Consider the following 24,363-nt stretch of genomic DNA (forward strand, 5'->3'; position numbering starts at 1 on the left):
GCACCGCACGGCTGCCTCCGCCTGCCGCTTTCGCCGCGCGCCACCTCCGCCTGCTGCCTGCGCCCCAACATCACCAGCGCAGGCTCCATGGCGGCGTGGCGGCCGCAATGCGACAAGGGTGCGCGGGGTTTGGCGGCCGGACAGGGCCCTCATGGGGATGCGGCGGCGCAGCTCGTCTGCAGCTCAGGCGGGTGGAACAGGGAGCGGGCATGCCGCCACGCACGGGGAAGCAACCGATAATTCGGAACCGGATCTGCCAGACCTATTTCCCCCTCAAGTTCATGGCGGGTTGGTCTGTACCTGCTGCTGCTTTGGCCGTGGGCACGGGGAGAAGTACGAGCCGTCAGCGGCGAACACGTTTCTTCGTCATCGAGATGAACCAGAGACAGACGCACGGGAGAGAAAGATAAGGCTAGGGGTATTATTGTCCGTTCACTAGGGCTGAAGAGAGAAGAGAAAAAGAAAAGATGGAAATTGTGGAAAAGGGAAGAGAATTCCCGAATCGAAACAATTCGAGTGTCAAATATTGAAAGGGTACGCGAATGGGATGTCAAATTTAACGAGGTGCACGTATTGAGTGTCAAATATCGAATTTTCTCGAGCTGAGCCTACCATCGCTCGCCAGAGGGGTGGGAGGTGGGGGAAAGCGGCCGGCGGCGAGATCGTTGCTGGCCGGGGTGGTAGTGGAAGCGATGGCGGGGTTAGGGTTCAAGGTTGTTGGGGTGGGAGCTTCAATGGCCGGCGGCCATAGAAGAGGAGGAGGGTGGGGCGGTGGAGGTCCAGTGGTGGTTATGGATTGGCTGGCGGTGGAGGCGAGACGATGCGGGAGCGCTGCCAACCGGACGAGGCTGGATCCTCGGTGGGCTGCGGCCGGCGGTGGGAGCGACAAGCCGCGGATTAAGAAGGGCAGGGTCGAGGGGCTCATGGAAGCCAGATGGGAGCCCCCACCACACCGCCCGCTCCAAATTTCCCACGGCAGCCGCCGTGCAGCGGTCACTGCTTCTGCTGCGCTATGAACAGTGAACACTACCAGCTCCGGACTCCGCCCCCGCCGGCTCCCGGCCATCAGATATTCACGACCCAAGCCAGCACGCCGCCACCGGGATCGGCAAGTCCGAGTTCGTCACGGAATCCGTACACATCCGCGTGCCTATTTATTATGCTACGGTACCAAGGCCGACGGCGAGGCCAATCCAATTTCCGCCGCGCTCCCGTGATGGAGCGAGCGCATTTGGCGGCAGAGGCCATGGCGATGTGGGAGAGGTATCGGGCGGCGGACGAGGAAGCGGAATGGGAGACGGGGCCGCGCGACTTCCTCGCCGACCAGGCCAGCCAGTACCGCGACCACTGGATCGCCACGCGGTCGCGCATCGACGGGTCGTTCGACGACACCACCAGCATTCAGCGACGAGCCCCCGCCGCTCTACGTCGCGTTCCTCCGCGACGCCCTCCAGATCTCCTCGGCCAGGGTCGCTCTACGTTGCAGTTTAAGCTTGGGCAGATCGTTCAGTCCGTGGAGGCAACGATCCTCGTGCGAGTCGTTGGTGGCTCATGGCCGGACGGATTCCACAGGCTGTTCGCTGCTCGTACGGCAGGCATCGATCGCGAGGGAATCGTCTTGCTTCGTTCCAACAAGGATGAGAGAGGAGTAGTAGTTGCCGGAGATGGTAGCATCAGGCTCTCGCGGTCCGTTGCTTCTGTTGAAGTCCAGGAGGAGCTGAAAGTTTCTGTCAGCGCATGGACGGAGGAGGTGATCATAGCCGTGCCGTGGAAGACGAAGTGGGGTTCACGGCCAGGGAATCCGGCAGACGCTGTGGTACCCTTGATGTTGGATTCTGCATAATGGAAGTCGTTGTCGCGTGGTCGCTTATCCCGTGTCATCCCTCCCTGCTGATTAGCGGTCAAAATCTTGTTGGGGCACCTTTTCTCCACTAATCTTGCTTCATCACATGTTCATCTGTACGTGACATATCCTGCCCGCCGAGCGGCGATGCCTCTCCACTGCTCTGTTTCACTGGTCACTGGCGCGCCACGCCGCCGCCTGCCGGTGCGAGCAGCGGACCCCCGCGCCGGCCGCGCGTTCCGGCGGCTGGTGTGGTGACGATCATATCGTCCCCCGAAACCAGCTTGATTTTTCGCATCAAGCTCGCGTGCGCACACGACAAGACTTGCTCACATGCCGACCGTGACGCGGGCCGGCCACCTGCGCCGTCGCCGTCTCGCGGACTCCTCGAACCGTCGATGCCCTCGCACACGTGCCGCTGCCACACTAGATACTTCATTCAAGCAGGCATCTCCCGCGGTTAAACTAGGATCTGATCCGGATGACACGGTGAAAAGACAAGGCCAGGAACCCAGGAGCAGGATCGCGAGCGCGAGCTAGCGGTCGTCGCCTTGCTCCCACACACGTCGCGCATGCACGCGCGGCGCCCGGACACGTGCCGGCGCTGGCACGTCCCTCTCCGCGCCTTTAACTCCTCCCCGCCATTTGCCAACTACTCCCACGGACAGACAAGCGCCATCCCCCGACACCGCCGAGCTGCCTCCGGCTCTCCTCCTCAAAGCCACGCGGCGCGAGAGAGCGAGCATGGCGGATCGGCAGCAGCACGCGCACGGGCACGGCGAGCGGCCGGGGCACCCGCCGCCGGACTCGCCATCGTCGGCGACGCTGCTGCGGCGCGTGCAGACCCACGCGCCCAACTCGACGCAGGTGGTGGGCTTCCTGACGCTGCTCGTGTCCGGCGCCGTGCTCCTCCTCCTGACGGGGCTCACGCTGACGGGCGCCGTCGTGGCGCTCGTCTTCCTGGGCCCGATCGCGCTGCTCACCAGCCCGATCTGGGTGCCCGTCGCCGTCGCGGCCGCCGTCCTCGCCGCCGTCGCGCTCTCCGCCTGCGGCTTCGCCGTCGCGGCGCTCGCGGCGGGGACATGGATGTACCGCTACTTCACGGGGCGCCACCCCGTGGGCGCCGACCGGATGGACTACGCGCGCAGCCGGATCGCCGACACGGCCAGCCACGTCAAGGACTACGCGCGCGAGTACGGCGGGTACCTGCACGGCCGCTCCAAGGACGCCGCGCCAGGAGCATAGGCGCGCGGCGGCGCCGGGCGTGCGTGTTGCTGGTAGCTAGGTCGTCGCCGTCTCTTTTTCATGTTCATCTCTTGCGTGCGTACTCCAATCCAGTCTCCCCCTCCGTGCTGTCAATTTTCTCTACTTTTTTGCTAGGACACGTTTATCTTGGTAATTTTATCTTGCTTTTCTAGTACTCGTGTAATTAGGCAATTAGTTGAATCATAAGAGGACTCGTCATGGCTGGCAGCCTGATCAACTCCCTCCCTCGCGGAATGCTTCTATTGACGATATGAGGTTATGGATCGCGTCATTAACATATGATGAGCAACATGTGACATTATGTAAAAAAACCGAAGGAGTGCGAATAAACGCAGTGTCCTATCATTCGTACCCCATATGAGCCACATCGAAGGATCCATGATTGGATCGGTTGATTTTAGGATTCAACTTGGTTCGAAAGTCCGGCCACGCGTCCAACTTGGTAAAAAAAGCCCTCGGCTCGCATCGAATCGGACTTAATTGAACGGGAAAAGGGTAATAATAATAGCAATAATAGTAAATGAAAAGCGAACAAGAAGCAGCAAAGGGAGGTAGTATTTGGTAACGTGATTTTTGCATAATGTGTTGGTGGATTGATTTGGTATCTTCTTTTGTTTCGCAATTGGACACGGACACTTTGAAAACCTCTCCCATCAGAGCATAAGATAGCCCAACACCCCTCGCCTTCCAATTTCGAGTAGCTAACTAGCTATCGCCCGGCGACGACAATTAATGGCACCAATTTACCTGAGCGGAATGGGCCAGCAAAAGCATGAGATGGTTTAGTTTCCGACCGAAAATACGTGCCTAGGCCGGCCCACGGACGGTCATCCGGTTTTTTTGGGGCAGGGCTCGAGCTGAACTGCTCGATCATTTTTCTGAGCGTCAGCATGCGTTGACGAACATGGGGTGACTAAAGGTTGAAGAAGGTAATCGCTAGATCCTGATGTTGTGTAGCACCCGCAACCTAAGCGTCGAACCTCAAATGGAAACAGAAAAGGAAGAGAAGGAAAAAGGTAAAACCAGAAGTCCCCTGTAGATTCATTCAGCATGAGTATCAAACTCGGCACGAATTCGGTTCAGCCCTTGTTTAGTTCACCCCAAACTCCTAACTTTGGCACTATGCAAAAAGAAGATTCCCCATCATATCAAACTTGCGGTACATGCATGGAGTACTAAATGTAGACGAAATTAAAAACTAATTGCACAATTTTGTTGTACTTTGCGAGACGAATCTTTTGAGCCTAATTAGTTAATGTTTGGACAATAATTCACATATACAAACGAAACGCTACAGTATGCTACAGTGCTGTAACAGTAATTTGGCACCTCCAAACTTAGGCAACTAAACAAGACCAGTAAAATCTGAGCCAGCACAAGATGCCGCCTGCATCCATCTTCTTTCAACAACAAGACGCCCACCACGGTGCCGAGAGCCTGACGATTCCATCCTGCAGCCCGCCGTCGTCCCAGAGCTCCCCGTGGCCGGAGCGTCAGCACCTGCGGCAGATGCCATGACTGCGGGTACGTACTCCGTTTCCCGCAGCTGTCACACCGTGTCCATCCCCGCCCATCCTTGAGCAAAGCATTTGCCTCCCTCACCGTAGCTGTAGGAATCTAACAGTCACGCTAGTACTACCTCGCATGGTCACATGTTTTGAATGTAAACGAGCATCGGATCATGTCTAGGCATTTCAAACACGTGGAACGCGCACGCTAAAAGCAGACTCGTGCGCCAACAAGCCATTGACTGGCCCTCCAGAATCTTCAACCGACGATCGTTTCTTTTATTAATGATGATGGGATGAGCAGTTTTTTTCCTCTCAAATCACATGTTTCATTTCGTTACGGCATTTTAATTTGACCATCAAAGATACTACTAGTATGGCCCAAGACTTGGCAAAGATCCTCCACGTACCAAGCCTCTCCAGTTCTCCATCTGACTTTATCTCAGCGTGAATAAAAATCAAACCAGTCTCAAGTAAACAAGCAGTTTCCGAAAAGTGAAGCACCAGAATTTTCAGCTAGAACCCACAGAATTGTCTGCGCGCTACTTGCGGTAGTACGACCCCAGGAACAATACATTTCTCGTCCGAATTAAACGCTTTTCATCCCGGCGGCAACCGAGCTCGCTTCTAGATGTTCATCGTTCAACGCGACTCAAGCAGTCTTCACATCTCACGGGATAGAGAGTAGCGTAGGACAGACAAACTTGGGGCTCGCAAGCATCAGCACCAACCGGCCGCGCACTTGCCGGGAACGGGAAGCGCGCGCACCCATCCCTGACCTGACGCGCATCATCCCTGCCCGTGCGCCACGAACGCCACATCCATGTGACGCGCAGCACCACCAATAAACCCCCCACAGCCCCGCTCACCAACCCTGCCGCCTCCTGCCTTCCCCTCTACTCCTACATAAATGAAGCGTCCGCACCACCGTTTCCACCCAAACTCCCCTGCCCCCCTCCTACTCACACCACCAACGCCAACCAGGCAACCAGCCCAGCCACCCCACGCGCGAGCGAGGGACAGCGGACAGCGCGTTCGGTGGTCGATCCGATCCCATGGAGGCCGAGGCGTTCCCGATACAGTTCACGCGGGGGGTGCGCGCCTACTGGCGCCGGCGCAAGTACCACCGCCTGGAGGCCGCGGACGGCGGCAAGTCCCGTGTCACGCGGCAGCTGGGCGCGTCGCGGCGCGGCGGAGGCGGGTGGGGCGCCGTCCGGCGGCTGCGCGTGCGGGTGCGCGTGGCCCTGGCCGCGCCGCGGCGCGCGCTGGCGCGGGCGCGGGACGCGTACGTGGGCGCCATGCTGGCGCTGGCCAGGAGGGCGTCGGCGATCACGCTGCCCGGCGGCGGCCCCGACGGGCTCTGGACCAAGCGGGTGCCGCGCCGGAAGCAGCTGCCGGCGCCGAGCGCCGCCCGGACCACGGAGTTCGAGCAGCGGCTCATCTTCGAGATCTACAAGTCCATCGTCGCGTCCAAGGAGCTCACCGCCATGCTCCACTCCTCCGCCGGGCACCTGCCGCAGGCGGCGGCGCCGATGCCCGCCAATCACCTGCTCGACATGTGATGCGTGTGAGCCGGGGAGTGCACGCGCGCGCTGCTGATCCGATCAAGAGCGGCATGTACGCTCTTCCTTTATTAGCTGGTAGTCAGAGTGAGAATTATCAGTACTGCCGCTGTCCTTCCCCTGTGAATGCAAGCAAGCCGCCTGCTGCAAAAGTGGCAGCGTGTAAAATGTATAAATTCTAAGAAAATTTGCAGAGCAGCAAATCCGTGGCTTGGTTTTGTACGATTATTCAGCTGCGACTACTGTTAACCTCCACATCAACCCGTGTCGTTCTCGAATTCCTTCCGTTATGGTCTTCAACGATAAAGCGGCCTTCTAGGTGGTTGTAATCTTTCAAAGATTCGCCGCACGGGCAAGAACACAGCGAAGCGTCGCTGTCTGCGGTAAACTTTGCCGCGACTTTGGCTCGCAATTCGCATCGGCATCGGCGGGCATACTAGTCCGACTCCACAGCCATGTGTTTTGACGAAAAACGAGTTGCGTGTACGTGCGATGTCGCTGCTGGAAGAACGTGCTGCTCTTGGAACTCCTGCGAGGAAATGGAAATGCACGAGCGCCTTCATCCATTGGTCGTTTCGGTTCTTATTGCTCGGCTCTGACTGAGAGCCCCGTCGAAGCTGCGGTCTCTGCGGCTCTGCTCAGCAACGCACTCACGTGGGTGCGTCGCGTGCAATCGCACGCGGCGCCATGGGCGTCTCCTGTCCATCTAGAAGATTGAAGACTTGAGAAAATTCAGGCATGGCTGATGGCTCGTGCAGGGGAAATTCATCGCGCATGGGGAGTCTGTTTTTTTTATCTATTTATTTTGAACATGCTTGGCAGGGCATTGCTGGCGATAACCCAGCTGCCAAGAGAGTGATGTCCTGTTGGTTAAACAACATCATGCAGAGGCAACGTCAGGTCTGATTCGGAAGAAGATTGAGGCGATATCAAGCGGTCGTGCGTGTAGGCATCACTACGTCAGTGACTGGAGCTTTTGGCTGCGGGTGCCGCGGAACGAGAAGTTTATTTGCAGGCCAGGTGGCCAGGATTGGCTCTGGCCAATGTCAATCCATCGTGGGAGAAAAGGTCTGCTTGCATTTGAGCCGGCGATTGGACAATGGTTGATGACTGGGTTAAGTTTCTTTTTTTTTAGGGGAGACTGGGTTAAGTTTCTAGTGTGTTTTTTAAAGAGAAGTATTTCCGTTATTTAAGCAGGGCTCAGTTTCTAGTTGGGCCAGGTTCTGAATGGGGGACCCAATGGGGATTTTTTTATTTTTATATTATTTTTTCAATTTTGCAGTCGGATGAAAAAATTGTAAAACTAGCCTATTATCGCGGGCTGGGCGGTTGGGCCGGCGGAAGTACCTTACCACCAGCCCAGCCGACGACAAGGGGTCTCCACACCACAATTTCAAAAATCATAACTAATTCATATCAACTTAGATGGAGATAAACTTTATATAAAAATTGTAAATCTCGACAATATCTACAACTTTGTAGTTAAAACTTTTTTAATTTGATGTCATATTGGTGCTCAAATAATCAACACAAGTTTCAGATTTAAAATTCAATTTTTAGATCTGAAATTGGGCAGCACACTTTCAAAAAATGATAACTAATTCATATGAGCTCAGATAGAAATAATCTTTATATAAAAATTGTAGCTCTCGACGAGATTTACAACTTTGTAGTTCAAATTGTTTTCATTGGAGCCATTTAATTGCTGAAATAATCGACAAAAGTTTCAGATCTAAAAAATTGAGCACCAATATGACATCAAATGAAAAAAGTTTTAACTACAAAGTTGTAGATCTCATTGAGATCTACAATTTTCATATAAAGTTTATCTCTATCCGAGTTGATATGTATTAGTTATGATTTTTTAAAAGTATGATGCGGAGGGGTGTACCCCTCTTCTGCCGGCCCAACCGCCGCCTGGACCGGCGATAAGACCTTATATATTTTTTACAATTTTTTTGTTTGACTATATATTTTTGCAAAATGCTAAAATAAAAATAAAAAAATAAAAAAGTTCCCCAATGGGTGGTAACGGGTCTAGTGCTGAAATACCATGGCCCATTTCTATTGCTCCGATGCAAGTCAGATACACTCATGGCCTACCGCATCATAATAAATAAAAAAAATAAAGATGGTGAGCTTTGTGCATCTTGAATTCGTTCTCTCAACGTTGTCGCCCTTGGAAGTTGTTAACTACCCCTGCACACTGTAATTTACAGCCCTGACCAGAGAAGACACTGGCTGGACTTGCTACGGGTCTGAAACATGAACAATCTGGCAGGCATGACAGAAATGGACAAATTGATGCTGTGTCATCCAGGACCGATTCACCGCGCTTATGCCGGGTCTCCTTTCTAAATGCTTGGCATGAGATCATTCTGCCAAAAGAATGATATCCCTGTCTTGTTGCTTAATAAAAAACCTTGCGAACTTTGGATCTGTTCAGACAGATGGTTGGGGCAGTCTGAAGCGTTCGTGCGTGTAAACATCAGTGACTGTCATTTTTTGGACCAATCACTGTCTGAGTCTGACCAAAGATTTGTCCGCACCTGACACAGATGGAGAATTTAATCACAGGGCAGGTAGCCTATCTTGACGCCGGTCAATTCATGATCATGGAAGAACATAACAATCACACATTTCCGCCGTGAACTGAAGAAATTTTAACCGATTCAGTTTGTTCAGTTCCTAGTTGGGCCAGTAAAGTAGTTCGGCCTAAATACAAAGCCCACTTTACTTTCTCTGGATCCAAGTCAACGTCGGCGGCCGCTATGCTCAACCGTCAACTCCGAGGCCAGAGCAGCCACCAACCACGATGCGAAGCAGAGCAACCCCAAGCCCCATCACCATCGAAGACACGGAGCTAAGCACTTCAGCTCAGCTAGGTCGGCGAGGACAGGCGCCGACGCGATGCAGCTCCCGAGGATCGACTTCTCCGGCGTGGACCCGTCGGCGCCGGGCGCCGGGACCTGGTCGGCGGTGCGCGCCCAGGTGATGGAGGCGCTGACCACCGTCGGCTGCTTCGACGCGCAGTATCCGGCCCTGGCCCCGGAGCAACGCGCCGCGCTCTTCGACGGCGCCGTGAGGCCGCTCTTCGCGCTGCCGGTCGACGCCAAGCGCCGCAACTACTACGGCGCCGACAAGCCCTTCCACGGCTACCTCGGCGACATCCCGGGCTACGAGAGCCTCGCCATCGTGGACGGCACCAAGCTCGAGCTCGTCCGCGACTTCGCCGGCCTCATGTGGCCCGACGGCGGCAGCAACGACGGCTTCTGGTAAGCTTAGCACCTCCTTTAATTTCATCCCCGCAGATCTTGCTCCGTGGAGAGGCAAGGTTCGGTTTGACTTTTGCTCTGGTACGGCTGCGCGCAGCAATGCCGTCCATGGCGCGGCGTCGCGGATCTTCGAGCTCGAGGAGGCGGTGCGGAGGATGGTGATGGAAGGGCTCGGGGTGGCCAAGTACCACGACGCGCTGAGAGCGTCCACGTGGCACCTGTTCCGGATGTCGGAGTACCAGGCGCCTCACGCCGCGGAGAAGACGGTGAGGTTCGGGTCGCATCAGGACACCAATTTGCTCAGCATCGTGTGCCAGCACGAGGTGGAAGGGCTGGAGGTGCAGACGAGGGACGGGGAGCGGGTCCTCGTCAAGCCGTCGCCGACGTCGCTCGTCGTCATGGTCGGCCAGGCACTCCGGGTACGAATCAATGCGGTTCTGCTTCATTTTTACCTCTCATTGCATTTGGCGAGAGCCACAAGTTTGTGAGCTGGAGACGGTTCTAGTTGTTGGACAATGAGAGATTAAGCAAGAATATACAAATGCTAGCAAGTAGTATTAGTAGTAGCAGTAGATACTGTAATCTGTTATGCAAATACAATGTTTCAGCAACAGTAGCACACTGCCTAAGTGCCTATTTCCCTTTCAGAACACCAGTGTCAGTCATTCAGAAAACATTGTCAAACGCAATAATGTGCACATTTTAACATGAAGGCCTAGTCCTAACAGGTCACCAAAAGAATCTTCTTTCACAATTCGGTTAGTCAACACTTGGGCTGCTAACTGGAACATTTTTAGACCTGCTTGCTTACAAGGACGTGCGATACTGTAATCGTGTGCATGGATATTTTCAGGCATTGAGTTCAGTTAAAGCTGAGCTTAACAAATCACTGAAAAACTACAGAGTACAGACCCGCCTGCATTTTCACCATTACTCCCTCCGTTCTAAATTATAAGTCATTTAATTTTTCTGAGAGTCAAACTATTTTATACTTGATCAAAATTATAGAGAGGATTACAAAGATTTATGGCACTGAATAGATATACTATGAAAATATATTTAATGAAGAAACTAATTATACTTATTTGGTATCAATTCATTAGTACTTTCTTAAATTTTGTTAAACTTTGGTATGATTTGACTCTCCAAGAAAGTTGAAATAACTTATAATTTGGAACTTGGAATGGAGGGAATACTAATTTAGTATTTTGTAACTTCTCCGACGATTCAAAATTCAGAGACACCCATTTCTTCACTGATCATGTTGTCTCCTGACTTTCTGCACTGATCAATGTTGTCTTCTGCTCTTTCTGCACTGATGATTTTCACCATATACTCCAGGCTTGGACAAACGACCGTCTATACGCACCATTTCACCGGATTACTGTCGGTGGGGATGCCACCAGGTACTCTGCCATGTTGTTCTCCGTCCCGAATTTCCAGATTCAGGCGCCAGGTGAACTTGTGGACGACGAACACCCTCCACGTTTCAAGCCCCATGACAACAATGACTACATCCGCTTCTGTGTTTCCGAAGACGGTGCTCGCCACGAAGATAAGCTCAAGGCCTTCTGTGGAGTGTAACTACACACGTCTGCAGTTCAGCCCGGTGTGCACCATCGAATTGAGCAATCTGTACGGCCGTCTGGCATTCGTTTTGTTCGTGTGAACGGCTTTGCATCAGAGATGCGATATTAACCCTGCTGTCTGAAGACTGGAAAGTTTAGGACCGACCGGAGAAGATACCGGTTCCGTTTCTAAACGTCGGCGTGTTTGATCCTCGAGCTAAAGTTTAACCCTTATCACATCGAATGTTCGGATGGTAATTAGAAAGATTAACATGAGCTAATTATAAAACTAATTGCAGAAGCCCGAGACTAGTTCGCGAGACGAATCTATTAAGGGGGTGTTTGGATACTAGGTGCTAAACTTTAGCAGTGTCACATCGAATGTTCGGATGCTAATTAGGAGGACTAAACATGAGCTAATTATAAAACTAATTGCAGAACCCCTACGCTATTTCGCAAGACGAATCTATTAAGCCTAATTAATCCATCATTAGCAAATAGTTACTGTAGCACTACATTGTCAAATTATGGACTAATTAGGCTCAATAGATTCGTCTCGCGAATTAGACTCCATCTGTGCAATTAGTTTTGTAATTAGCCTATGTTTAATACTTCTAATTAGCATCCAAACATCCGATGTGACATGTGCTAAACTTTAGCATGGGGTATCCAAACACCCCCTAAGTCTAATTAATCCATCATTAGCAAATGGTTACTGTAGCACTACATGTCAAATCATGGACTAATTAAGCTTAATAGATTCATCTCGCGAATTAGCCTCCAGTACAATTAGTTTTATAATTAACTTATATTGAATACTCTTAATTAGTATCAAATATTCGATGATTCGATGTGACAGGGAGTAAAGTTTAACCTTAGTCTCCAAACAGTGCCTGAAACCTGAACAATCCGATGGCAGGCACGAAAGAAATTAATAAATTTATGTTGTGCTTATGCAATATTGCAGTGTGTAAATTGTACTCACGTAAATTCGAGCTGCACTCGGCGAATCAGTTCGTGACAAAGCTATCAGCCTATTTCGTTTCAAAATTTTTTTGTTCGTTTCAAAATCAGCCTATCAGTAGTTCAGTAAGCTACTCGTACAAGTCAAAGTCATTGACGCAACCACTAGCCACGCCAGCGCACAAGGAGTTCAGCTGAGCAGAGCCGAGGCCCTGACGATGAGCGGGAGCGCCGAGGCGACGCAGCTCCCCCGAATCGACTTCTCCGGCGTGGACCCGTCGGCGCCGGGCTCCGGGATCTGGCCGGCGGTGCGCGCCCAGGTGGTGGACGCGCTCGCTACTATCGGCTGCTTCGACGCGCGCTACCCGGCCCTAGCGCCGGAGCTCCGCGCCGCGCTCTTCGACGGCGCCGTCAAACCGCTCTTCGCCCTGCCCGTCGACGCCAAGCCGTGCAACAACTACGGACCGGAGAAGCCGTTCCCAGGCTACCTCGGTGAGTCCCAGGGTCTCGACGGCCAGGAGAGTCTCGCCATGGTGGACGCTCCCAAGCCCGAGGCCGTCCGCGCCTTCGCGGACCTCATGTGGCCCGACGGCGGCGGCAACCCCAGTTTCTGGTAGCTCTCTGCAACCCCCCCCCCCCCCTCCCCCAAACTAATTTGCTCCGGCACGACGATGGGAACTAGGTTACAGCTTCTCGGCTCTGCCGCGCGCGTGGCAGCGAGGCCGTCCATGGCGCGGCGAAGCGGATGGCCGAGCTGGAGGAGGCGGTGCGGAGGATGGTGCTGGAGGGGCTCGGGGTGGCCGAGCAACACGAGCCGCCGCGAAGAAAAGCCGGCTGAAAAGCTGAAATGACTGATTTGTTGTGAGAGGAAAATACTGTTGGGTGGCTGATAAGCTAACTGAATAAGCTGAAGCGAACAGGCCGAAGCTCAAGGCCTACTGTGGATTATAGGCAACAAAATGCATCTGCAGTTCAGCCCTGTACTGTACACCAATAGCCTCTGTTCTTGTACCACCCCTGCACACTAGAATGTTTACAACACACCATAGAAGACACAGGACACAGTTGCATTTCTTGCATCCTGAAACATGAACAATCTGGCATTCTAGCGAAGATGAGATAAGGTGTGTAAATTGTGTTGCATCTTTGCCATCCAAACAAGCAGTTTACCACCTTTGAACTGACTTTCAGTGTATGCAAAGTGTAATCGCTAATTACTACTGACTATCCTTCGTGCACAATAACACAGATCATACAAATTGAAATCCACAGTATAACTTATTCCAACTGCGAAACAACCAGCAAAGACAACACAAAGGTAACAGCTGCATAAAGGTAACAGGCGCTGAGGCACAAGAGCAATTGGGGTAAAAAATGGGGCAAATCCCCATCCACTGACCACTGCAAGTGATAGTCTGATAGAGAGACGGCAAATTAGGACAGCATTAGTCACTCGGAAGAAAACTAGGACAGCAAGATCATCTGCAGTAAACAGAACATCACAAACTGGAGGCAAAATGCCATCCCTGCAAGCTTCACATGTTCCACCAAAATATAATTCATTGCTTCAATTGTCCAGAAACAATACAATTGAAGATACCTGCACTAGCCAAGTGTGCAAGTGCTCAACACATCAATGAATATTCAGATAACAGCCTTACCAAGTTTACTTACAGGAGTCCACAAATTATCGCCTATTTGCCCCCAAAACACCGCGATTAGTAAACCATACTGAAAAATACAATAAACTCAACCTAATTCACATATTTGGTGATCAGCCCCATATGAACAGCTTGGTGTCTAGAACTCTGTATTCACATCTTGCCTGCGTGCTAATTATATAGCTCAATTTCTGTTTTCTATTTCATGTATCTAACTATACCTTATTTATGGCTATCCTCCTCAGCCTCACCTGTGATAATGACATGGTTTTTTTACGACTGCGACAATAGCGTAACAAATGGCAGAGCTGGAGAAGTGGAGAGGGTGGAAGCGAGTGAGGGAGTGGCGCCATGCCATGGACTGACATAATCAGACGTCATGCTGGGGGAAGAGGTCGGCGGGGCTGACGGAGTGGCGGAAGTGGCAGCGGTGGCCGTAGGGGCAGAGGACGCCGGCGAGCACCATGCGGCAGATCTCCGTCTTGTAGCGCGGGTGGCGGATCACGGGGCGGAGCTCGGCAATGCCGTGCGCGAACTGGCACTGGTCGCCGTAAGGGCACGCGCCAGTCTCCTCCCACTTGTTGCACAGCTCCGTCTTCAACGTGCCCTGGCTGTACACCTCGAACTCCAGCCCGCTGTTAAGCTTCTTCTCCTCCCCGCCCTTGCGCTCCCCATCCTCCTTCACGCTGCCGTCCATGCCTACGAACACGCGCTGCTGCTTGGATTGCCGCATTGAGAACAACAGACGAACAGGTAAGAGGCATGAACTGATTGATCGACCACTGGACTCGGTCACAAAAACGGGGAAACGGAGTGGGCGTTGATCTCACCGAGCCCAGCTTCGTTGGTTTGGAAGGGCGATGCTTGCCGTTCTGGTTCATTTTGAGGTAGCCGGGCGAACGGACGGAGATGCTCTTCGGCAGCGCCGGTACGACTGGAAGCGGTGCTAGAGGACGAAGTGGGGTGGGGTGCCCGTGCCCCTCGGCGAGGCGGAGACCGCTGAACTCGTCGGCGAGCTTGTCGCCGACCATCTTGATGCGGCGGGCGAGGTCCTCGTTGGCGACGCGGAGCTCATCGTTCTCCCGCCGGAGCGCCGCTGCCTCGTTGCTGGCGTCGGCGAGGTACGAGAGGCAGAGCTCGAAGCGGGCGAGCACCTCCTGGTACTGGAGCGCGAGGCGGGCGAGGCGGTGGCGGCGATCCGCGGCGGCGGCCGCATCGTCCCCGTCGTCGACGACGGAGCCGGAGTCAGAGGAGCCGCGGGAGAGCGAGGCGGCGCACGGCGACGGCGTGGAGAGCACGCTGGCGAGGCCGAAGGGGGAGGAGGGGGAGGAGTAGCCGTAGAAGAGATCGTCGCCGTTGGTGAGCTGGCTGGGCGAGGTGAAGCGTCGATCTCCAAAGCCGCAGGGCTCCTTGGGCCCGAACGCCGCGAGCAGGCCGTCGGGCTGGGCCGGAGCGAGGACAACTTCCATGGCGGCGCAAACAACTTGCCCCTGCAACCAAATTGGATCAAAACGTCACGGAAAAATCGAAGGTAAATCACAGGAAATAAATCTCTGGAGCGAACTGGACTGCACACTGCTGGAAACATCCACGAAGCATATTGCTCAAGGCGATGGCAGAACTAGCCGAACACGAATCAAATTCGAACAGAAAAACGAGCAATGAGAGCAATCAGAGCGCAGCCAGTGAGTTGAATCCACAACCTACAAATTCGTTTCACGTGGAACTGACCCCAACATCTAGGACGCATTAAATTGAAACAGAAAAGCGAGCAATAAGCAATCGGGAAGTAGCCAGTGAGTTGGATCTACAACTGACAACTTCGATTTCACGCAGAACTGAACCCACACCTAATCTAGTCACGAACGCAAAACCCACATCAACAGTCGCCCCATTTTAGGAGCGAGACAATCAAGCACGGCGGCTACAATCCATCAAATGCACAACCCAAATTGATGAACGAGGATGGAAGCTCAGATCAAACAGCTCGCGCACTCACCTCTTAACTAGCTTCCCCTGCTGGAGCGTGCGCTCGATTCGACACGCGGATTTGGGGTGGAGAGAGATATGAGAGCCGGGAGGAATGTTGCTGGTAGAATGAGAGGGAGGGAGGTATGGAGGGAGGGAGGGAGGGAGGGAATGAGGGGTAGATTGCTGCTGGGTGCGAGCGGGCAGGCGGGCGCGTATACATAGGCCGCCGCACGCAGCGCGCGCCTGGCTACGGCGAGCGATCGAGCGGCGGATCCAGTGGGGCCCGCGCGCCACGGCGCCGCGCAGCGTTTGGGGATTGGCGCTCGAGTAGCCCGCGCGTTTTTGTTGCTCATGGCTGGCTCTCGCAGCCTATGCTCCGTTTTTTTTTCAAATTTGCCCTGTTCGGTGTGCTCTGAATAGCATGACCTGAGTAAAGGGAGGCAGAGATGATCCTGTGCAAATGTCAGATATCAGGTTGTGGTTTAGAGATGTTTGGATACGATGTGCTAATCTTTAGCAGGGTCACATCGGATGTTCGAATACTAATTAGGAGGACTAAACATGAGCTAATTACAAAACTAATTGCACAAATAGAGTCTAATTCGCGAGATGAATCTATTAAGGGTAATTAATCCATCATTAACAAATGGTTACTGTAGCACCACATTGTCAAATTATGGACTAATTAGGCTTAATAGATTCGCCTCGCGAATTAGACTCCATCTGTGCAATTAGTTTTGTAATTATACTATATTTAATACTCCTAATTAGTATTCAAACATCCGATATGACAGGTGCTAAAGTTTAACAGGCTATTTCCAAACACTCACTAACCGCCGTAGTTAACACTTAACAGTCGTTGCTTATCATTACCGTCCATTGTTGCCTATCATTTCCGTCTCAGTGGATGTCTGGATGAAATGTGAGCTCCTTTGACGACCGGTAGCGGAACTTGTAGCCTGTTCGCTTCAGCTTATAAGCTGACTGAAAAGCTGAAACGGCTGATTTATTGTGAGAGAAAAATACTATTTGGTGGCTGATAAGCCAGCTGAATAAGCTGAAGCGAACATGCCCATTTCAGTGAGGTGCACACCTCGTAGGAGGAGAGCACCATTCGTCTCTGAGTACTCTCGCTCAGGACCATCGAACCACGAACGAATCATTTCGTGGGCCAACGGACGCTAGCTATTTTTGTACTTGTTCTTGCAGTGCTACTCCGATCCGTGTGTATGACCGGATCGCTATAGCTGCTGCAGCTTGCTTCGCTTTTACGGGTCCGTCCCTCTCAGCTCCGAGCTAACCCGCGCCGTCTCGAGCAAGATAGTAGCACCACCCAAAAGGCCAAACAAAAAAAGAACCTCAAGATGTCACGCTCCAGCCAGTCCGTAGCGTTGCTTCCTCGGCACAGGTTTAACTAACTTGGCCCACGCACCCGTGCACGCACGTCCGTCCCGATGGCGCATCACCCACGGGCCGTGCGGGGCCGCGGCCGCCGGTACACGCCGAGATAAACAGAGCGTGCTGAGAAGCAAGAAGAGAGAGAGGGAACAGGTGTGCCCCCGACGCGGACGGGGGACGCGACGCCCAAACGAATCGGCGAGGCTTTTAGGTGCGCGCTTCCGTTTAGCGGTGCCAATCAGTTCGGCTAGGGGGATCCCAATCGGATTAGTTATGCACTTGCGCGTGGTTGGTTCGGTACGTGCGGGTGAAGGCATGCACGGCGATGCGGGACGTGCTGACGTGCAGGTCGGACCTGAAATCAGCGCGCGGATGCTGGAGGCTGACTCTCCTGGGTCTCCTCGGGTCGGGCTGCCTCCTATGATCATACTCCTACCCTTGCGGTCATGCACCTGAAGCAAAAGCCCGCACAAGGCACGACCTAGCCATGTGGTTTAGTACACACAACATTGTTGTACTACGTATATAGCCAAATTGCCAGTCCCTTGTAGAAAGTTCAAGCTGGGTTGGGACCAGTGAGTCAGTGAGACAGCGTCCAAGTTGTAGGCAGACGTGGACTTCTTGCTTAGGTACTGGGCCGTATGGTCATCAGGAGCCTTTAAACAGCCCAATTTGGGCTTCTCGCAAAGAGAGAACTGGCCCAACGTAGTGGTTTGTTGACCGAATATGTTATCCTCTTCTCACTTGACTTCGAGGTCGACTTGTCAATCTTAACCTAGCAGCAGCAAGTGCTCGGTATTTTCCTTTCCTGTTTGTAGCTAGCAGCTTGCAAGCACAAATACTCCCGCCTTAATTCACAGACCATTCAGGATGGAGAGCTCGAGTATTCACTTGGATGGAGAACACAAATAGCCACTTGGATAGAGGATCGCCGAGACACAAACGATCAAATGATGGAAGAAATTCCTTTCTTATTCTCGTAAGCGATGATAATATACACTTGTGGTCTCGCAGCACTCACTAGTGATTCAGATGGAGCAGCTGCGCACAAGGAGATCAACGAACACACAAAAACACATGACGAACAGAGGATCCGGCCTTTAAGTGGCGTCGTCACATCACATCCACCGGTTCGCTTGCTGCTTACACTGGGACGGACAACGTGCTCGGCTCATGCTCATCCACCCATCAGGCTCTGCCGGCGCAGGGTAGCTCCGGCGTGACGACCATGCTGTATATGTGCGCCATCATCCGGCGCTCGAAGTCGCCGCCGCTCCCCTGCCGCCCCGGCTGGCGCGCCCGGGGCACCCGCTTCCCCCACAGCCCTGCCTCCGCGCCGCTCCGCGACCTCGCCAGCGCCGCGCACGGGCGCACGGCGCCCCCGCCCAGCGCCACCATCGCGTCCACGTACGCGTCCCGGAGCCTCGCGAGCAGGAGCGCCGGCGCCGCCAGCACTACCGCGGCGCGGAGCCGCGCCGCTCGGGCCGCCCTGGCCTTCCACGACGACGAGCCCGGCGCCGGCGCCGGCGGCTGCGCCGACGACGTCGCCCTGCTGCCGGCGCCCAGGCGGGCCACCCTGAGGCGCCGCGACGGCGAGCCGAGGCGCTGGTAGTTCCTCCGCGCCCAGTACGTCTGGATGCTGTGGCGCGGCTGGGACACGAGGCTGGCCATGTTCAGGCAGGCCCTGCGTGCGCGACGACGATGGGATCGATGTGATCTGGTGATGTGCCACGGCGAGGTGTGTACACACTGCTGGTGGATATGGGTGCTTATATAGTAGTGGTATCGGTGAGATCGAGCAGAGCAGCTTAGCTGATCGGTGGCCGGCAATGGAAGTGCCAGGTCAATATATGTTCGCGCGACGTGATCTCTAGTAGCCTCTAGCTTCGTGACCGTGAATTCTTTCTTGCCGGCGCATCGATGGGTGGCGGTGGCGCTGGATGTCCAAGTCGCTTCAGCTTTGAAATGGTCTAGCTCGGCGGGTCACGGTCCTTGTCGAGGCTCGAGGGCGCCCGAGGGAAGTTAAACTTCAGCCGCCAAAACTGCACCGCTTCGTATGGAACCTGCGTGGCCCGTGTCAGCGGACACACTGGAGCCTTCTTCTGCGCGGTTGGGTCAGTCTGCCCTCTGCCGCCATTCAAGGGCTCACGGCAATTGCAACGCCCGTGACCCGTAGTCAAGCAAGAGAGGGGAAACACCGTGACCTGTTCGTTTCAGCTTACTCAGCCGACTTATCAGCCATCAAACAGTATTTTCCTCTCATAACAAATCAGTCGTTTCAGCTTTTCAGCCAGCTTATAAGCTGAAGCGAACAGGCCATGATCGAATATCACTTGAGCACTGGTCTGCGGGCTCTGAGATTTTGACCAACAAAATTACTTCTGGCTAACAGCGACGGACGACGGATCCGCTATAGTTGGGCCGGCCTCAGATGATGATGGATGGATCTCTCGCGTCGACGAGGCCGGCAGCCTCGTGGGTCGTGGGCTCGTGGCCCGAACTTCGTGTGTGTCCATTTTCAAAAATGGCAGCTGAAGCCGAAACAGGCCTGACAAGTGGACCGGGCGACCAAGGGTGCCATGGAAATTGCAAAATGGAGCTCGGAATGCCTCAAACTGGAACATAAATTCGAGAGGCCTAGTAGAAAAAAGAATAAAAATAAAAATCCTTCGGGTCTTAGGTAAAACAGTAGAAGTCCACGAGTTCAAACTTCAAACGCGTTTTCTTCGAATTTTGTACTAGGATCTACGAGTTTACTACCTTACTTGTCCCAATGTGTCCCAAACTTCCTACCTAATGGGGCGGCTGGCTTTGGCAGTTTGGCACAATGGTTCCGACTTCTCAGTTCCTGAGCGGCTGCTTCCCTGTTGTATTGTTGTCCACAGCACAGAGGTTGTACTACGTGGCTCGAGCAAAAGTGCAAAACACGCTGAATAAGGTCACTTTCGTACTGCAGAAATGTGGCAGACAGTTTTGGTCCCTGTACTTCACTCAAAAACGTTGTACTACAGCTTTAGTTCGGGCAGCATCAAAGCAGGTCGTACGTTCAGCCCGAGCGAACTGTCGTACGTGCGCAACGCCCCCCTCGCTCTCGCACCAGGTGTAAAAGTAAAACGTAACAAGCTCGGACCTTTGTATTTTTCTGAACATTTCTTTTCTGAAACTAGCTCGATCAATTTTTGGATTTCGTTTTCACGTACTCACTATATCTGTCACGCTTTCTACTTTTCCAAGAAAGCAACACGATCAGGGTGATGCCATCTTTTCTCTTGATCAGCAGAAGCTTTCAAATTCCATTTGTCATCGATAGTTCGACACTGATCAGTTATTGCAAATAACAAATAAAGTACATGGCGATATGTGTCTCGCATATACACATGCCCCCATTTTCCACCCTAGTAAATACTGATCGATCAGTGGGGCGATTTTTTCCTTCTGGTTCTAACATCTATACTAACTATGCAAAATAATACAGGTGCGTTTTGCACGGGTCCCGGTTGCGTCAGAGGGAGAAGCAGCCTGTGCCGGTGCCGGGGCGCAGAGCCAGGACAGGAGGCACCACCACCAAGTCCGGCGCGGGCGCAAGGGCCGCCGCCGAGATCGAGACGCTGCTGAACCTCCTGCGCGCGGGCGCGCGGGGCAGGTTCTCCGGCACGACGTTCTCCAGCGAGTTGGCGCGCCACGCCGGGCACTGCCTGCGGTCGCTCCACCGCGGTGCGCCCACGGCCGCGGCGACGTCGTCGGCCCTGGAGGCGACCGCGCCGTCCCGCGCCAGCGCCATGACCATGTCGGCGCCGCCGCCGCCGCCGCCCGCCATCCCCATGACGGCGCACGCCGCGGCGGCCACGCACGCGAGGCGCAGCGACGACGGCCTGCGAGCGGTGTTAGCAGCTTCCTTGGGCGGTGCGGGAGGCCCGAGGCAGCAGCTGATGGAGGTAGCCACCATTCTTGCTCCTGAGCTCTTGGAGCCGTGGGCAGGGCACGCCGGACGAAGAGTGATGCGGCGATGGTACTGGCGTATGTTGACTGGTTCGACCAACGCAACGCAAGTTATATATAGGCTTTCCATGGGGGAGGGAGAATGTTTGGTGAAATCAGAGTCGTTGCCCCGGACTTTTGGACGCCGGATTTTTGCAGCGGTAACTCTTCTCGCTTGCCGTGCGGAACACTGGAACCACCGGTGGCGTGTCTCGTGGCACGTCAAGAGCGCGGGACCCGCTTGGTTAGATATTTGTCCACAGTGGCGTGCGCGCGGTTCCCAACTACTGCTGCCATTGGGCAAAGACGGTCAGGTTTTCCCATTGACAGCACTAGTGGTTCGTGATCGTTTCAGAATCATGCCAACGCAAGAGAATTGCGCTATCAATCAAATCGGAGTTCAGTAAAAGATGAGATCACCAAACGCAGAGTATCATCGACCCGATTTCTCTACTACAGAGGCATGTTCTTCCAAAATCCATGATTGGGCTGTAACTTGCTAAATTGTTGTACAGGCCTCGCCTCCAGCCCAAACATCATCATCTCATCCCAGATGGGCTTCCACTGCTCACGGGCCTAGTAATTTCTACGCAGGAAGGCCCTTTGCCCATCTTACCCGGGCAAGGGGCGGCAAACCTGGAACCTCCCCGCGCCACGCGTCACGCCGGACGCCGCCACGCGGCACGCTCCCTCGCTGCTGCACAGGTCGGTTTTCCCCGAACGTGCTGCATGAGCGTGACAAAGACACTAGACAAGCACATGAAAATTTGAAGGAAATGTAACCCAAAAATCATGCTCGTATGTCGTGTGTATACATATGTACGTATGTTCCATCGCTCATACTACTGAATAAAGTACTAAAATTTTCAGATATGGAGAGGAAGAAGATAAAAGAGAAAGAGAAGGAGAAAGAAGAAGAGGAAGATGAGCCCCAGGCCCTTGATCCGCCCCTGGATTAGCGGGACAAATGATTTCTTCTAAAATCTATTGAATTCGAACCTTGTTCGAGTACCCCTTCTGCTAATCTGATCACCAGGCTGTATACAAACACAAATGCAACTACAGAGGAGGGGCCGCCGGCTACTTGCCTAGAGGGAGAAGCAGCCCAGGCCAGAGTGCGGCTCCAGGAAGGGCGCCACCGCCTCAGGCGCGAGGGCGGGGCCCCTCTCCGGCGCCTTGATGCTGTTGAAGCTGCGGCGCGCCGACGGGCGGGGCAGGTTCTCCGGCACGATGTTCTCCAGCGAGTTGGCGCGCCACGGCGGGCACTCCCTGCGGTCGCTCCACCGCGGCGGCGCCCGCGCGTCCACGGCGGCCACGACATCGCCGGCGGCTCTGGGAACGACGGTCGCGCCACCCCGCGCGAGAGCCGCGTCGCCGCCGCCCGCCGTCCCGATCACGACGCACGCCGCGGCCGCCGCGCAAGCCCGGCGCAGCCCGCCCGACCTGCAGTTCGAGATCGCACGCACGCGTCATACCATTGTCCCTGGCCATTGCGGTTGGAACTTGGGAGAGGGCTGGATGTGCAACCGATCTTGAGACAGAAGTGGTAACTCACCACGGCGTATTCGTGGCAGGTGGCGACGGTTGCAGGCGAGCGCTTGCTTCTTTGACGGGGGCTGGAGGCTTGAGCGCGCAGCTGATGGAGGAGACCGCCATGATCGAGTCCCGAGAGCTTCGTCGATCTAGAACAAAAAGGCTTCCTCGTGTTTGCCGGCTATAGAGGCGACTTGCGATCGATGGCAGGTCTGAGAGCTCGGAAGCTAAGTAGGCTGCCTTTTTCCAAGGAAATTGGCGGGGTGTTGGTGAACAGAGACAGAGGTCGCTGGTCAGATCACGGCGGTTGGTTCGGGCCTGGACGCTGGATTCTATCAGCTGGAACGTGCGCTTCTCTCCCCGTTAACTTGGCGTGTGGAACCACCGGTGGCGTGTCACATGGTGCGCTGGGCACGTCGGGAGCGCGGGCCCCAGCTGGTTGGATATTTGTGTGCCCAGTCGCGTCGCAGTTCAGAGCGATTCGGCGCGCGGGTAGGCTGTTCTGTTCGTGCTCTGAATTAGTGAACGCTGAGAGAGGGACACCGGCAGTCCGGCACCATGTGTGCAACGCATCCCGTCCAGAGTCCAGATGACCCGTCATTTCGCATACGTATTCTCGTATGGCTGGTCGAGACGAGGTGTGCGCCGACCGCCGAGGACTTGTTGGCGTTGCGTATGGTTCTGCACAGCGGCGGCTAGCATGTTTGGATCTTTTGCTAGATTCTAAAATCAAGATCGTAAAAGTTTCGATGGATGAGGTGTTTAGATCTATGGATTGTAGGTAGATGGATTGTTGCTTTATGGTACCAAATACCTATAATACCCTTGCTGATAGCATGGGGATGCGAAAAAGGTAAGGGCAACATCGTCATTTAAATAACCTAGAATCAGCACGAAGCTAGGTTTGCTCAGCTTCTAGGATTCTGGAATCTGCTAGCTTTGGATTCTAAAATCTGTGGCAGAATTTAGAGTGTTTGATCCATAGCTGGATTCCAGAAGCTGGATTCTGAATCTACAGGTATTCAAGCGGGGCCTAATAGTCCGCCGTTGACACCTCACACCTGGCAAGTTTGGCATGTTTTAGCCGTGCCAAAGCAGCGAAACAGGTGCCGGACTTCCTCCTTTGCAGCACTTTCAGCTAGTTATGAGAGCGAAAGCAGAGGCCACCAAGAAATGCGCTACTCTTTTCTCCCGGCTCATTTTCAATTTTGGCAAACGGTGGATTCAGAGAGCAGAATCAATACGCCAACTGCTCCCGTCTCTGTCCAGATGACCGTTCTGGGCTTCTACGGCCACTAGTCTCGGTTCGGGCGGGGGCCTCGTCCCTTTCCTAGTCTTGTGTTTTGGGATCAGGCTGTAAGATAAGCTAGGCCCATAATACAATGGCAAACTGGGCCGCCGGCCATCTCCTCCCCAGCCATCATCCATCCTGTTGCGGCACGCGGGCGCACCGTAACGTAACAGCTAGCGGGCAGCGGGGTGGTAGTGACTACTGACTAGTGAACGAAGGCGTCCCCGTGCTGCGTTTGGCGTTAACCATGGCGTGGCTCCTGGCCTGGAGAACCTGTACGTACGCCTGTGTCTCCATTCCGCCATTGTCATTGTCTCGTAGCATTGGGAACCACCGTCCTGGCATTGTCGCCGGCACCCGGCAGCGCGCCAACTCCTCCTCAACTGCACTGCACAAGGCCACAAGGGGGCGCTCCAGGTCGTCGTTACACAGTACAGCCAGAGCTCATAGCTTGTTCACGGCGAATTACCTGTATCCGCTCTCAAAACCACCCGCATAAAAATTTCGAAACGAAATTAACAGACGAGTTTGACTGACGCCCGAAGA

General features: G+C 54.0%; 7 protein-coding genes across 7 annotated transcripts; 4 read left to right on the top strand and 3 right to left on the bottom strand.

Moving 5' to 3' along the window:
• The first annotated feature begins 2,515 nt into the window (after positions 1-2,515).
• LOC101775233 (oleosin 16 kDa) lies at positions 2,516-3,454 on the top strand. Its single transcript, XM_004961079.4, has one exon. The coding sequence runs from the start codon at positions 2,588-2,590 to the stop codon at positions 3,086-3,088; it is 501 nt and encodes a 166-aa protein (XP_004961136.1). The 5' UTR covers positions 2,516-2,587; the 3' UTR covers positions 3,089-3,454.
• Positions 3,455-5,507: 2,053 nt separating this feature from the next.
• Positions 5,508-6,440, top strand: LOC101775633. Its single transcript, XM_004961080.3, has one exon. The coding sequence runs from the start codon at positions 5,673-5,675 to the stop codon at positions 6,177-6,179; it is 507 nt and encodes a 168-aa protein (XP_004961137.1). The 5' UTR covers positions 5,508-5,672; the 3' UTR covers positions 6,180-6,440.
• A 231-nt stretch (positions 6,441-6,671) lies between these two features.
• Positions 6,672-11,259, top strand: LOC101786172 (probable 2-oxoglutarate-dependent dioxygenase AOP1). Its single transcript, XM_012844665.2, has 4 exons — positions 6,672-6,748; positions 8,933-9,454; positions 9,552-9,873; positions 10,796-11,259. The coding sequence occupies exons 1-4, from the start codon at positions 6,672-6,674 to the stop codon at positions 11,036-11,038; spliced, it is 1,164 nt and encodes a 387-aa protein (XP_012700119.2). The 3' UTR covers positions 11,039-11,259.
• Positions 11,260-12,128: 869 nt separating this feature from the next.
• Positions 12,129-13,212, top strand: LOC101776041 (probable 2-oxoglutarate-dependent dioxygenase AOP1.2). The gene is made up of 2 exons (XM_012844705.2): positions 12,129-12,598; positions 12,668-13,212. The coding sequence occupies exons 1-2, from the start codon at positions 12,204-12,206 to the stop codon at positions 12,834-12,836; spliced, it is 564 nt and encodes a 187-aa protein (XP_012700159.1). The 5' UTR covers positions 12,129-12,203; the 3' UTR covers positions 12,837-13,212.
• A 313-nt stretch (positions 13,213-13,525) lies between these two features.
• Positions 13,526-15,802, bottom strand: LOC101776443 (zinc finger CCCH domain-containing protein 39). The gene is made up of 3 exons (XM_004961082.4): positions 15,646-15,802; positions 14,477-15,136; positions 13,526-14,361 (listed from the first exon to the last, which is right to left on the bottom strand). The coding sequence occupies exons 2-3, from the start codon at positions 15,113-15,115 to the stop codon at positions 14,017-14,019; spliced, it is 984 nt and encodes a 327-aa protein (XP_004961139.1). The 5' UTR covers positions 15,116-15,136; positions 15,646-15,802; the 3' UTR covers positions 13,526-14,016.
• Positions 15,803-20,277: 4,475 nt separating this feature from the next.
• LOC101776846 lies at positions 20,278-21,307 on the bottom strand. The gene has a single exon (XM_004961083.3). It carries the CDS (start codon positions 21,082-21,084, stop codon positions 20,518-20,520), a length of 567 nt encoding a protein of 188 aa, XP_004961140.1. The 5' UTR covers positions 21,085-21,307; the 3' UTR covers positions 20,278-20,517.
• Positions 21,308-21,786: 479 nt separating this feature from the next.
• On the bottom strand, positions 21,787-22,828 carry LOC101777254. Its single transcript, XM_004961084.3, has 2 exons — positions 22,549-22,828; positions 21,787-22,436 (listed from the first exon to the last, which is right to left on the bottom strand). Exons 1-2 carry the CDS (start codon positions 22,647-22,649, stop codon positions 22,082-22,084), a joined length of 456 nt encoding a protein of 151 aa, XP_004961141.1. The 5' UTR covers positions 22,650-22,828; the 3' UTR covers positions 21,787-22,081.
• Positions 22,829-24,363: the final 1,535 nt, after the last annotated feature.

This window comes from Setaria italica, chromosome III (genome assembly GCF_000263155.2).
Source record: "Setaria italica strain Yugu1 chromosome III, Setaria_italica_v2.0, whole genome shotgun sequence".
Taxonomy (NCBI): domain Eukaryota; kingdom Viridiplantae; phylum Streptophyta; class Magnoliopsida; order Poales; family Poaceae; genus Setaria; species Setaria italica.

Bases quoted from the DNA above. Each gene is read 5' to 3' on its own strand.
- LOC101775233 (XM_004961079.4), top strand. From the start codon at position 2,588: ATGGCGGATCGGCAGCAGCACGCGCACGGGCACGGCGAGCGGCCGGGG.
- LOC101775633 (XM_004961080.3), top strand. From the start codon at position 5,673: ATGGAGGCCGAGGCGTTCCCGATACAGTTCACGCGGGGGGTGCGCGCC.
- LOC101786172 (XM_012844665.2), top strand. From the start codon at position 6,672: ATGTCGCTGCTGGAAGAACGTGCTGCTCTTGGAACTCCTGCGAGGAAA. The intron at 9,455-9,551 runs GTAAGCTTAGCA...GGCTGCGCGCAG, and splicing joins GGCAGCAACGACGGCTTCTG to CAATGCCGTCCATGGCGCGG. The intron at 9,874-10,795 runs GTACGAATCAAT...CATATACTCCAG, and splicing joins TGGTCGGCCAGGCACTCCGG to GCTTGGACAAACGACCGTCT.
- LOC101776041 (XM_012844705.2), top strand. From the start codon at position 12,204: ATGAGCGGGAGCGCCGAGGCGACGCAGCTCCCCCGAATCGACTTCTCC. The intron at 12,599-12,667 runs GTAGCTCTCTGC...GATGGGAACTAG, and splicing joins GGCGGCAACCCCAGTTTCTG to GTTACAGCTTCTCGGCTCTG.
- LOC101776443 (XM_004961082.4), bottom strand. From the start codon at position 15,115: ATGGAAGTTGTCCTCGCTCCGGCCCAGCCCGACGGCCTGCTCGCGGCG. The intron at 14,362-14,476 runs GTGAGATCAACG...CAATCCAAGCAG, and splicing joins AACCAACGAAGCTGGGCTCG to CAGCGCGTGTTCGTAGGCAT.
- LOC101776846 (XM_004961083.3), bottom strand. From the start codon at position 21,084: ATGGAAAGCCTATATATAACTTGCGTTGCGTTGGTCGAACCAGTCAAC.
- LOC101777254 (XM_004961084.3), bottom strand. From the start codon at position 22,649: ATGGCGGTCTCCTCCATCAGCTGCGCGCTCAAGCCTCCAGCCCCCGTC. The intron at 22,437-22,548 runs GTGAGTTACCAC...CTCGAACTGCAG, and splicing joins CCTGCCACGAATACGCCGTG to GTCGGGCGGGCTGCGCCGGG.